The sequence below is a fragment of the Manacus candei genome, unplaced genomic scaffold (assembly GCF_025592945.1).
Source record: "Manacus candei isolate 608988 ecotype Guabito, Panama unplaced genomic scaffold, ASM2559294v1 h1tg000022l, whole genome shotgun sequence".
NCBI classification, from domain to species: domain Eukaryota; kingdom Metazoa; phylum Chordata; class Aves; order Passeriformes; family Pipridae; genus Manacus; species Manacus candei.
The window spans coordinates 3193725-3206064 of NW_026138070.1; the positions used below are offsets into that span (position 1 = coordinate 3193725).

General features: G+C 38.8%; 1 protein-coding gene across 6 annotated transcripts in view; it reads right to left on the minus strand.

Annotated features, from left to right (window-relative positions):
- Positions 1-12340, minus strand: part of VPS13D (vacuolar protein sorting 13 homolog D) — a 92730-nt gene that overhangs the window by 31700 nt on the left and 48690 nt on the right. For all 6 annotated transcript variants that reach the window (XM_051786477.1, XM_051786476.1, XM_051786475.1 and 3 more), the window contains 9 exons: positions 12226-12334; positions 11374-11553; positions 10992-11108; positions 10623-10772; positions 10331-10480; positions 9709-9805; positions 7976-8124; positions 5432-5566; positions 4925-5092 (listed from right to left, as the gene is read on the minus strand). In XM_051786477.1, the coding sequence (XP_051642437.1) occupies positions 4925-5092; positions 5432-5566; positions 7976-8124; positions 9709-9805; positions 10331-10480; positions 10623-10772; positions 10992-11108; positions 11374-11553; positions 12226-12334 (1255 nt within the window). The remainder of the gene's footprint in view (positions 1-4924; positions 5093-5431; positions 5567-7975; positions 8125-9708; positions 9806-10330; positions 10481-10622; positions 10773-10991; positions 11109-11373; positions 11554-12225; positions 12335-12340) is intronic.

Below are 12340 nucleotides of genomic sequence, written 5' to 3' on the forward strand. Positions count from 1 at the left end.
CAGATACCAGATGTTCTGCATATTAAAACTGACACTTTCCATGGCTTTTGATTGTCACTAATTGGCCATAAAACTTGGTGTCTTTTCAAACTGGCAGGAAATGGGGAAATGGCCTCATGTATAATATTCCTCCAAGTACATAACATTTCTGCCTGGGAATTTCAGTTTCTTTCCATCTCATGATCTGCACATTTTGATACAGATCCTCACTGCTCAGCACTCAAACCTGCACATGAACTGCTCATCTGTGAATGAAATGCAAGTTAAACTGAAGATGAGGTGCTGGACAAGCTGCAGGAGCCCCTGTGCTACAGTGGGGAAGACACAAGGAGAAAATTCTTAAGATTATACTGAAGAAAACACAGAAATACCTACATTTGACCCAAACTGTATAAATCACTTCTAGGAATAGAAAAGCCATGGCAGCTGCTGCTAAATCCCATGACTTCAATACCTCGACTACCCTTGTAAAGGATGACTGTCAGCTTTCCCGAAGAAAAAAACCCAAATTCTAATCTGTACAGTTGCCCAGAAAGATGACAGGTATTCCAGCCTTCCTCACTTTCATCCAGCATGAGACTGCCAGTGATCACACATATTCTGCTGTCACCATTTGAACAGAAGAGCAGGGAATCAAAGGAAAATGGTGAAAATACAGAATGGTAGGAAACTCAGAACCCGAATGTCACCATGATCTTTCTGCATTATCAGTTGACTATGTTGTTTAATACCCTCCTGAGGAAAACACCACCATTTATTTCTTTCTCAGGTTCCCTGTCACTAAGATATGATTTGATTTTAAGCTACTCCCATGGCATTTTGAGCTAATATTGCTAGAGCTGAACCCCAGTGATTCCAAAGATGGGAGGATGCCAGTTGTTCTTGCTTCTGAATGGTATCAAACAGGAGTGGTTGGTTACATAAACTAAGGAAATTTAAACAAAAGGGAACCATTAGAAACATTTCCATCTGTTTCTGGGTAGAACCTGCACAAACTGCACCTCCATTCTGTGCTCTGCTACAGCCACTTCTCATCTTATTTACTGCCAGCTTTGTTAAAGTTAACATTCATGCAAGTCAAACACTTGTTCATGATTTGTTTTTAAATAACCCTTTTATTACTTCCTCTTCATTTTCCATTCAGTTATCTTTATTTTCCTGTCACTGCCAACCACTTGAGGTTCTGCTTTGATTTATCTTACAATGAGGGTTAAAACTCTTATTTCCCTTTGTGTTGCTTTTATGCTCCTGTTCTACAAGTGACTCCACGTCAAAACCCTCACCTGGAGCAATATTTGCATCCTTACTTGTCTTTTCTTACCTGGTTGCAACACCTCACCTCTTTCCTTATCCCTGTTAAACACTGACACACCTCTGCCATTACTCTGAAATGAATTAAAATAAATGTATGGAACGAAAGTCCAGGGCAGAAGTTCATTTGTGCCTCTTCCTCAGCCATAAAAGAAAACAAACAATGCAATTTGTTGCAACTCTTCTCTAGGTAAGTTTTGGCATCTCAGGTGCCTGCTCCCAAGCCTCAGGAAGCCTTCCAGAATCCTGCACACTTCCCAAAAACCTAACAAGGAAACTCTGGCTGATGGCTTACCTTTCCTTAAGAAGCCTAATTAAACTTCTCACTGGAAACTTCAAAGTTCAATATGAAAATTCAGCTCTTTCAAGAAGTTCATTGAGTTCTTTTTCTCAGGAGGAAGGGAGGGACACAACAATTATTTCCATCCTATATATATGTATCTCCAGAAATAAAGCCTAACCTCAGAGTCATAACAGCCACTTTACTATGTGCTCATAATTCATAAAAGATAACAGAATTCTTTGGAGGGGTGGAAAGAAATCAGGCAAATTGAACACAGTATTGACAAGTTGATGAATCTTTCCAGGAATTTCACTGTGTCATCATAACACCTATTTGCCACTGAGAGATACAACCACACCACATTTTCCATTTGGAGAACACAGTTTTGTTCAGATGCTAATTCAGTGTTCAGCATTCATTTCTAATTGAAACACCTCTGAAACAGGAATAATTCAGGATTTAGTTCTATCCTGCCTAACGGGAGGAATAAAAAAAAAAGTGTGGATGCCAAGAATGCGAGACATTTCTACGCATATGGCAACTATAGAAGGCTCCATTCAGAGGGAATGAAATTCCCTCAGGTGTCTATATTTAGGATCAAAGAACTTTTTAAAATACAGAACTCGGAGTCTCCAAGGGATAAAAACTACAAAACTGTCTGTAGTGAACTTTATTTAACCTAAGGTTTTGTGCCAATTTAAATACACTGCAGCTCTCCACTTGAAAGAAGGCATTACCCACTGCGTGCTCTGAAATGCATGGAAAAGCCATTACAGGGATAATCAGCACAACTATAAAATAGAAAAGCAATAAAATGACAAAACCAGATACAACTGCAATACTTACTTCTTGCTGCAGTCAAGCAGTGTTACTTTTAAAGCAATGATTACAGTATTACTCTCTGTTTATCTATCTACTCACACCGTAATACCTAACTCATCTTAAAATCCAGGATAGGTTTTTATTTTAGACACTTCATAAGTCAGGTACTCTAACAACCAAAGTGGGGATTTTTCCCAGCCCTCAGTTCCTTGGCAGAACAGGCTCCTCTGGTTTTGGCTGCTTTAGTTACCAGCTCCACAGAATAAGCTGCAAAGACGAGGCCCCTCTGTGGCACCTCCAGATCAGGTGAAAATTTATGCAGTAAAAATATACATGAAAATACCTTCCCTACAGAGAGCACCCAGAGCAAGATGAAAATGAGCTGTTGTTTCAGTCATGTTTCTCTTGGGCAATTCAAATTATTTTTTCTCTCCACATTATTTTCCTTACCAATATTTTACATATCTTAGACACACTCATAAGGCTTACACAAGAAGAACAGAAAGGATAAAAGTTCTAAAAACTGTATTTGAAATGCCAATTTTTTATCACTTGGACATTCCTGGCTTAGTTTTCTAGCAGATTTTTAAAACCAGTGCAACACATTAGGAAGAATTCATCCTGAATATTTGAGCCTTTTAACCACTGTCTTCTATGTAGCAGAATTAAAATCCAACCTTTGGAAGGAGGAGTAATCAAGGAGCTCCATAAAGTACTATTAAGCCTTCCTAAGGGATATAATTCTCTCCTTGTTCTGATAGGACAAATATGTAAACCACTAAAAAAGGTTTTAAAAGAGCACTGTGTGAGACTTGCATCACAGAGACATTTTGGATGTACCAAGGAGAAGGAAAAAAATACCTGGGAAGGCAGATAAACAGTACATGGGGTGACTTTCAAAGGTATAAATGGGAAGCAGGCACTCAGCTCCTGTTGAATTTTGAAAAGAGTTCAGCATCCAACTGCCCTTGTGCCTTTGAAAATCTTCCTTCACAAACCCCTTGGTTACAAATGACTCCGAAGTTCAAAGAATGACCTTGCCCTTGTGGGAAACAGAGGAAGGCTCGTGCCTTTTAAAGGAAGATTTATGGGACTGTTGCTGCAGATGTGACTGAGATGAGGAAACAACACTTTATAGAAAGGAAACTCTAAAGAAACACACTCTATTGGGTGGAGTGGATGGGTCACCAGAGACTACAACCACGAGGAGAAAGGATGGACAAAAGCAGATGGAAACAGCTGCCTTCCAGGAGCTTCTACCACACTGCCTGGACAAGCTTGTATTTGCAGTGCTGTTAATTACAGAATTACCAAGTAGGGGATTAAGACAGGAATATCAACATGGTGTTTTGTCTGAATTTCTTGAAATTCTCCAAAATTGAATCATGAGAATTAGACAAGGTGCATGTCATCTTTGCTCTTGGTTCAGCTCCCTGGGTTAGTTCCAGCTCTGCACTTGGTGATGGCTGGGTTTGGTAATGCTAGTCTTGAGCTGTCTGTAATTATCCAGACTCTACATTTCACATCTTCTGAGTTACTTTTAGGGGAAAAAAGTGGCTTTCCTTCTATACAAATAAGGTTGTGAAAGGACAAACCATTACAGTGCACATGTACAAACTTACCAGGTTGGAAAATGAAAATAACAGAAAGTAAAGTATTTTTCCCAAACCAAATTTTAACAACACATCCTTATGGGAAGAAAGCATTGCTCCAGTTCTGCCCACGAAGTAGTTCATGCTGACACACCATATATGTAATAAAAACATTTCAAGGACATATGTTTGCTCAGTATCAAGGACAGAACCGACCATGATCCAAAATGCTCCTATTTCTCATTGCTGCCTCAGATCTTCCCTGTCTCAGGCACTAAAGAGAGTTATTTCCACTGATATAATTGAATTCTCCCAGTTGTTATCAGGAAGGACAAAAGAATGTTCACCATGCAGAGACTTTGGAATTAAACTAAAGATAAATTCAGAGCAATCTAGGAATTCCTTAGTTTGTTGCTATGTGGCATAAAAGACCCCAAACCTCAAGTGTCAGCATAATAATTGCTATTCACATCAGCTTAAGCACTTCCCAAAAAGAAGAGCTAGCAACTCCTGATACACTAAATAATCCCTTAATACTCCACCTTTCTCTAATGCTCTCTTCTCTGTGTAGATTATATACATAATATAATACAACTTTGTTCATTTGCACTTGGGAGATGAGGCCACACTTGAGCAACTTTTTAGCTCTCACTCTGTTAACTCCTGCATTCAATCTGCAAAGTATGTGTATAAATAGCAATAATAAGGCCTTGAGTGGGTCACTGACTCCTGTCTCTGGCATCTCTCAGATGTGTATAAAAAGCATTTAAGAAAAGAAAATCTACACTTCAAACACTATTTTTACAAAACAAACAGGACATAAGGCAATTTAAACATGGTCAGGGATTCTATTTGACTTCTTGCCTGACTATTTTTTGCTCATTGCTGTAGCCAACTTTAATATCACAATTATTACCTTTGCAGCAGAGTTGGATACTCCGTGTGTGACGTTCCTGATGAGCCCACCCACGTTGCCATATTTTATAAGGCCAGTAACACCTTCTGAAAAATCATTCAACAGACCCATGGGGTTGCCAAGGAAATCCACAGAACCCAGGATCCTTGCTGCCTGACTGAGCAGCTCCTGTAAAAATCAAGAGGAAGAATGAAATATCACTTATGAATCACATTAACACCAGCAAGGTTGATTAAAAGATAAAATATCCCACCCACAACAGAAGCATAAAACAACCCAGGTAGTTTTATTGGAGAAATGGACACACAAATACCAGTAAGATCAACCCTAGTTTGCTCTTAAAATGTGGTATATTCTTAGAAACACGTGATACTACTATTCCATATGCCAAAGAAGCAACACAGCACTAACACTTAATAGTCAGGGAAGAGCTCCCACACCCTCAATGGAGAACTCCCAAATCCAGAGAAGTTCAGCCTGTGCCACAATACAATCCATGACATTTACCTCCTGGAAGTGTTTCAGGATGTCATTAATGATGAACTCCTGAGTTTCATAGGGATGGACCCTGGTGAAGGGATCCAGATTAATCACAGCATCCTCAAACCGGATCAGGGGGAATCCCAACGTGCTTTTCAATGCCTGAGTGAAAAAAGGTATTGCCATTTTCAGTTTGCTCTGTACTTCTCATTCACAGCACCCAAAGGAATTTACCTTTGAATGGGTAACAAACCAACATTCAGGCTGCTGGAGTGGTTTACCACTTGGATATAGAGAGCAATCACCCACAAACCTTTTACTTGTAAGCAATGATCAGTTATTAGAACTGTTCCTCCAGTAACTCCATAGTCATTAAACTTCCCAATGCAATGTTTCCTATACTTGATAGGAATATTTCAGAACAAAATGTGTCCAATATTCCACATATAGCACTTTGCTATAACTGCTCCAATGGTCAATTAAACCAAACTCTAAATGAATTTCCTTAATAAAACTGGAAATTTTCCACCCTGCTGAAGTTCTATGAAGGGATTAAGTGTCAGGATGAGCTGGAATAACATACATAATTTCCTGTAAGCCTGAGGCTCATTTCTTAACATTATATGGTATACTGAAACTCTTTAAACTAGCTTTTTCCATTATTTTTCAAGGAAGAAAACCAAGACTGTAATTAGCTCATAGGCCATCTGTACATAAAAAACCCCATTTAAGATGGACAAGCTACACATCTTTATATAGACACACACACAAACAAAATAATTTCAATAGAAAAACTAACAAGAAAATTAATCTTTTAAGACAGAAACCCCCCTGTTTCAGGTCTTAATAATGCATCTGCACAGTTACCAACATCAGACAATCTGAGGAAGACAAGAAGCCTGACACTTGTGTTATATCTTTACACATTAATCACCAAAGCCTTGCTGGTGTAAGTAACACGATTTTTGTGCCATCTGCAGGCAATTAAGGCAAGTTACAGGTCTGACTTAAGTTTGCAAGTAAGAAAGAAGCTATTTATTTTTTCAGTAAATGGATGACTAACCAGAGTAGTCCTCATTATTCACTTGGGTAGGAAGTAATTTCCTGTTTAACTATCAAATATTATATAAGGCAACTTTGTTAATACTGGTACCTAATAAAAATAATCTGTCTACACCAAATTACCAGCCAGCCATGTCCAAGCCAGGAACATTAGAGGTAGTTAGAAAAACTTCCACAAAGGCTCTACTGTGATTATTCTCTGCCTCCTGCCCTGAACTCTCCTGTGCTACAGAACTGAATGGAACTCTGTCTGTGAAAGTCAATATACAGAACTCAGGCAGGGACTGTTATCATTAGGGGGCAAAAATGTATAGGCCAGGCTTTCCCTTGGGAACATTGCTGAGGGCTGCCAAGATGTATCCAGCTGGAATCCTATTCCAAGGGTGGTAGGAAATCCACAGTGCACAGTGCCTGGCTTCTTAAAGGCACTCACCATTAACTCTCTGTGCATTTGAGCTAATCAGTGATAGGTGTTTTTGTGTTGAAGTGCAAACACACATTCAGGACACTGCTGCTGTTGTTGAGTGTGAGAAATATCCCAGCTAAGGAACATCCCAGCTAAGGAACATCCCAGCTAAGGAACATCCCAGCTGGCTACTGAACTGTCCTCTGCACGAGGATTTGGTAAAAGCAATACAAAAATGCAGGACTGATGATCTTCTGGGTCATCTTGGTAAGATACTCATTCATTACACAAAACTAAACTTCTTTAAAAGCCTGCACATCCTGATGTTCTTAACATCAAAGACAAAAAAGTCTGGTTCAGTGTCTCAGTTTTGGTTTTTGAATAGGCAGCAGTTCAGTAGGGATGGTTTTTTGTGGTTTGGTTGGTTGGTTTTGTTTCAACTCTTCCACATTGGAGTAAAGTAGTTGTATTAGCTCAGAGGGAACAGAAATATTTTTGATTGAAATATTAAATTTATTATTATTATTATTATTATTAAAATGGCAACTGACCATTGCCACTTTATTATGTGGGAACACTGGACGAGATTATCTTCTTGCTATAATCTGGACTCCCTGGTTCACTGAACAACCATGCCAGATTTATTACCACATGAAAAGGACCAGATTTTCCACCTAAGTCCACAGTCAATCTGAATTTACTTTAATATTGAACCAAATTGCATGGGGCTCATGCAAATTCTCCAATTTCAATGAAACATTTTTTTTGATGAAAACACTTGGAGCTGTCCTGTATTTCTGAGTAACTTCTTATTTTATGATAGTTATTCCCTTTAAGCTCTTTACATTTCCATTACTGTAACTAAGATCTTTTGTAAAGCAGTGAGTCATTGTCTGTGCTTCAACTGAAATTAGAAAAATGAAAGAGCATGACAGAAGAGACTGGAAATTATGCAAATTAAATAACAGAACTTATTGGCACTTCTACTATTTGTAACTTCCATAATGGAAGAGTAAATGGAAATTAATACTATTAAGTTAAAGTTTCTGTTCCCATCTCCTCCTCTTTCCTCAGAAGCCCACTCTGGGAATGCACTGGGGTACCTTGAGATCCAAAGGGAGCTTGTTGGAAGTGAAGACACTCAGTTTGATTTGAGGCACACTGATTTTGAGGTTTTCAAAGTAGTATCTCTTTTGTGCTCCCCCTTGTTCAACCACCTTCTCATGGAGGTTTTCATCGTACTTCTCAACTTCTGCATCCAGACAAAACACAGGAATCAGAAGAGATTAAAGATAAATAAATATGGGGTTAGGAATGCACACTGTGCAGAGTTAACAGTGCTCTCTACAAATAAGAAGTATGTGTGACTGCTGGTGGAGCCAGCAGAATTACTCATGCCTTGTGACACCAAGTTGACCTCTGAGGCTCAAGAATTTTTTGTCAGATCTCTCTGCATCTCTAAAACCTGTTATTTGAGCTTTTAATCTCACTTCTAATTTATCTTAATCAGCACAGAGAAACAAGGAGATAACACATAACTATGCAATGTTTCCTACTGGGCAGTCTTGCTCTGACAGTCTGTTTTCCTCTCTACTTTCTCTGTAATTCCTTACGCACTCAACTAGGAATATAATGCACAAAGCAAGCTTTCAATTATCCCTGCAGAATGGATGACATTCAATAAATCAATTTACATAGAGAGTGAGTCAAATGTTATTGACATTAACAGGTTTGTGTTATTAGCAAGGGCATCTTGGTGATGTGAGAAGGCAGGGGAAAGATGAAAGATGACCAAGCCTAATGAACTTGGGTTGAACAATTAAACACGTTGACTATAAATGATAAAATTATTTTTGTCTGGATCTTGGATGACATCAACACCATCAGTGGATAAACTACAAATAATGTGCAGTAAGTAAGGAAACAAAACAATAGCAGAAGCATCAGGGTAAAGCAAAACAAAGGACAGAGCAGTAAAAAGCATAAGAGCAAAACTCAACATTTTTTCATCTTCCTCATCACTAGAGATCTAACTCTGTAAATCCTCTGTGAAATGTAAGGCTGTTATTCTTTCAGAGACAACTCAAAAGATATTGTGGATTAGCAGGACAGAACTCTGGAGCATCATCTGTAGGCTTGGCCCCATTTGGAAATCATGCCAAAACCAGTTCTTTTGCTGTGATAGTGATTATGTAACAGCACACAGGCTACTGCATCATACAAGTGACTTTTTCAATTGCCACTCCAAAACAAACATTTCCAAAGTACAGATAAACCCTAAAATAGGAGGATTAGAAGAGCATCTATGAGATTAGAAGGTTGAAGAGGTCTGTCTTGCCTCAATGAATGAAAGAAAACTCACACTGCAATTACAGTCAGGGGTATGCATGCCACAACTAAAAGGTCAGACAGACAAAATCTTCCTCCAGTGAAGCAAGAGGAGTTGCTCAAGGAACAAATTAACAGGGATCCTACTTCTAGCCTTGGGTTAAATAAACAAACCAAACAAATTACTAAACAAAGTGGCTTGCTAAATTAATAACATGATTTCTTTTATCCCAGTTTAGATGAATCCAGACCCAGGAACTGAAGCTGAACATGAAACTCCTTGCAGAGAAGTTCAGCTCAGGCACTGTGTACTGGGCCTGTTACCTGAGCACTGTAATGACTCCAACACACAAGAACAGCTTCCCAGGGGCCACTGAGGCATTTCCAGCCTTCTCTTCAACACTGGGAGGTTCCAGCAGCCAAAAGCTTCCTGGTGTTTTGAACTTTATGGAAAGACCATAATACTTGTGTGCACTGTAAAACTGCTCCTTGTAATTCAATCCCATACCTGACTCAGACTGGTCGTAGCCAAAGAAACTCAAGAGCTTCAGAAGCAGTTTCTCCTCAATTTGAACTGTGAACTTTCGGGCAGTGATCATCAGATGCTGCAGAGATAAACAAGTCTCAGTTTACAGCATTAACACCAGAAATATAATCCATATAAGCTATTAAAAAGGACAATGTGCTCTAGTTCAACGGAATATTTTCACTTGAATGGATTCGTAGCAAAATTCCCACCTTCAAAATGTCTTTGGTAGCTCTCTTCACTTCAAATTACCTTCAACTAGTGATGTTACCTACTTGTTACAACAAGTTACCTACAACTATTTCAATTTTCTAGAAGGCATTGTGCTTCGTTACCTAATCCTAACACTTCAAAATCTCCTGCTTCACCGTTTTCCAGCCCTGAAATCAGCTGTTTTGTTTGTTACATTTTTAAACTTATTTATTATCATTGTTCATCACTGTACTGTAGCTTTAAACACCGTGGACATGGTGTCCTTTAAGCTTCAGTATTAATTCAACCAAGTGTATTTCACGAATCATTGAATTAAGTGAAACTTAGGAAGAGGAAAGGTCATTTAAGCAAAGTAATACCTGCCTGGCACAAACAAAACATTGTGTTTTACCTTGTATATATCAGTCAGGGCATTTTTACTGGGGAATTTCATGGCATTGACTTGCACAGCAGGCCCAGTCTCCAGGGGCTCGTTCTCACTCATCTTGGGTGTCAGAAAGAGCATAAAAGGCCGTGTGGTGCCAATAAGCTGGTTGTCCACCTACAGAGTGGACAAGACAGAAAAAAGAATGATATTTAGGAACAGAAATCTCAGAAACAGTTTTAAATATCTTTCAAACCTATTGTGACAACGAAAACTGAAGAAGACCCGTGAATAAATAAATAAATTTGTTTCAAAATACCTGTATGTCATGCACACTGAGCTCTAGCACCTGACTTGTCGAGAGCTGTGTGTAGTGGACATTAATTCTTGTGAGGCTTACAAACACCAGCTCTTCAGGGACTTTGTTGACTAAAGACAATCCTATTCCACCTTCAAGTTTCACAAGAACCTGAGAAAAAAAAACCCAACAAACAACTACCACTAGCAAACCAACACTGAGAAACATGTGGTACCAAATACACACTTCTGCAAAGAAGTTACTTTTTCAGACTCATCTCCAGAGAGACTGACCATCACAGGGAGAAGTTAATGACCAACCACCCCCTCCCTACAATCTAGAAAGGAAAATGATAAATAAAAGGGACAGGTACTGGTTATAAAATCTTACTTCCAACTCCTGCTCTGTGTCTGGGCTTTTCAGCTTGCGCAGATCTTGCTCTGTAACTGGAAGTTCATCTCCTTCACTGAACAAACGATCGTTTCTACGCTGGTTAAAATCAGTTATCTGAAAACAAATCAATTACCAAATTAGCACTGTCCTATCTGTAAATAACAGCTACACTGTCCTACCTTATAAAATTATCTTTTTTTAAAAAAATAGGTACAGTGAAAGCTTTTGTGGTAACTATTTCTGGTTTTATGATATTCCCTCCCCCTTCATATCATTATAAAGGCAGCTTTTTGTAAAGATTTAAAGATGTAATAAGGAAAAAAGTATTGCAAGTACAAGCAAATAACAGAACTTCATTCTAGTTAATGAATGAAGTCACCTGCAGAACTCTTGTTGGCCCATCTGGGATGACTCTCACGGCCAGGACTCCTGAGCCAGGCCTCATCTTTTGGTTTATGAACTGCTGTTCAGGTGGAACTGGCCCCAAAAGTTCAAGGGAAGTATCAGGACCTAGAACAACTTCAGCTCCATCATGAAGACCCAGCATTCCTCCCTTTGCCTGGAGAAAGAAAAAAGAGTAAGGAAAAACTTAGATAATCAATAAGTAAAAACTTCAGATAACTATTTACATACATTAATTTAAAAGTGTATTTTACTTTGCTCTCTTCACTCTTCAGAACTAAAAGAAGAGTACTCCAGCAACATTTTACTTACTATTATTAAAGCTTCTGGTAACTCATGTTTAATCAGTTTGGCAGATAAAAGAAGCAGCCAAGATTGATAATTAAGTATGCCCACTTAATTTAAAACTGAAGCTATCACATCATCAATGGACATGGGAAAGTCCTTCCTGAAAAGTTTTCCAAAATGACAGGAAGCTTTTTAAAAGATGAACTCTGGATCTGCAGGTGAGTAAATCCTTATTGGGTCAACACCTAAAAACAGCAACACAGGGCTTTTTTGGTTGCTTCAAGTAGTAACTTACTGATCACAAAATGATCAATGCAATATCATGGCACTAAGTCAATTATTTTTCTAATTATTAGTGCAAGATGTTTAATTATTTGAAACTAATACAAATATTCAAATATGAATTTAAAGCACAAGCTGTTTACACAAGTCTGCTCTTCTCTGTATCCTGAACTCTGGCCTCGAAGCTTTTAGTTCACTTCAATCCTAAACCCAAATGACTGTCATTTCTATCAGCAACAAACAAAAGATCAGTACTGACCTGGACGACAAGTCCATGAATCCCACAGGTCAGCTTCCCATCCCGAAAGCTCCACGTCTGGGTCGTGCTGCGCCGGCGGTCGGGCCTCCTCAGCATCAGGGGCTCGTACCTGCAG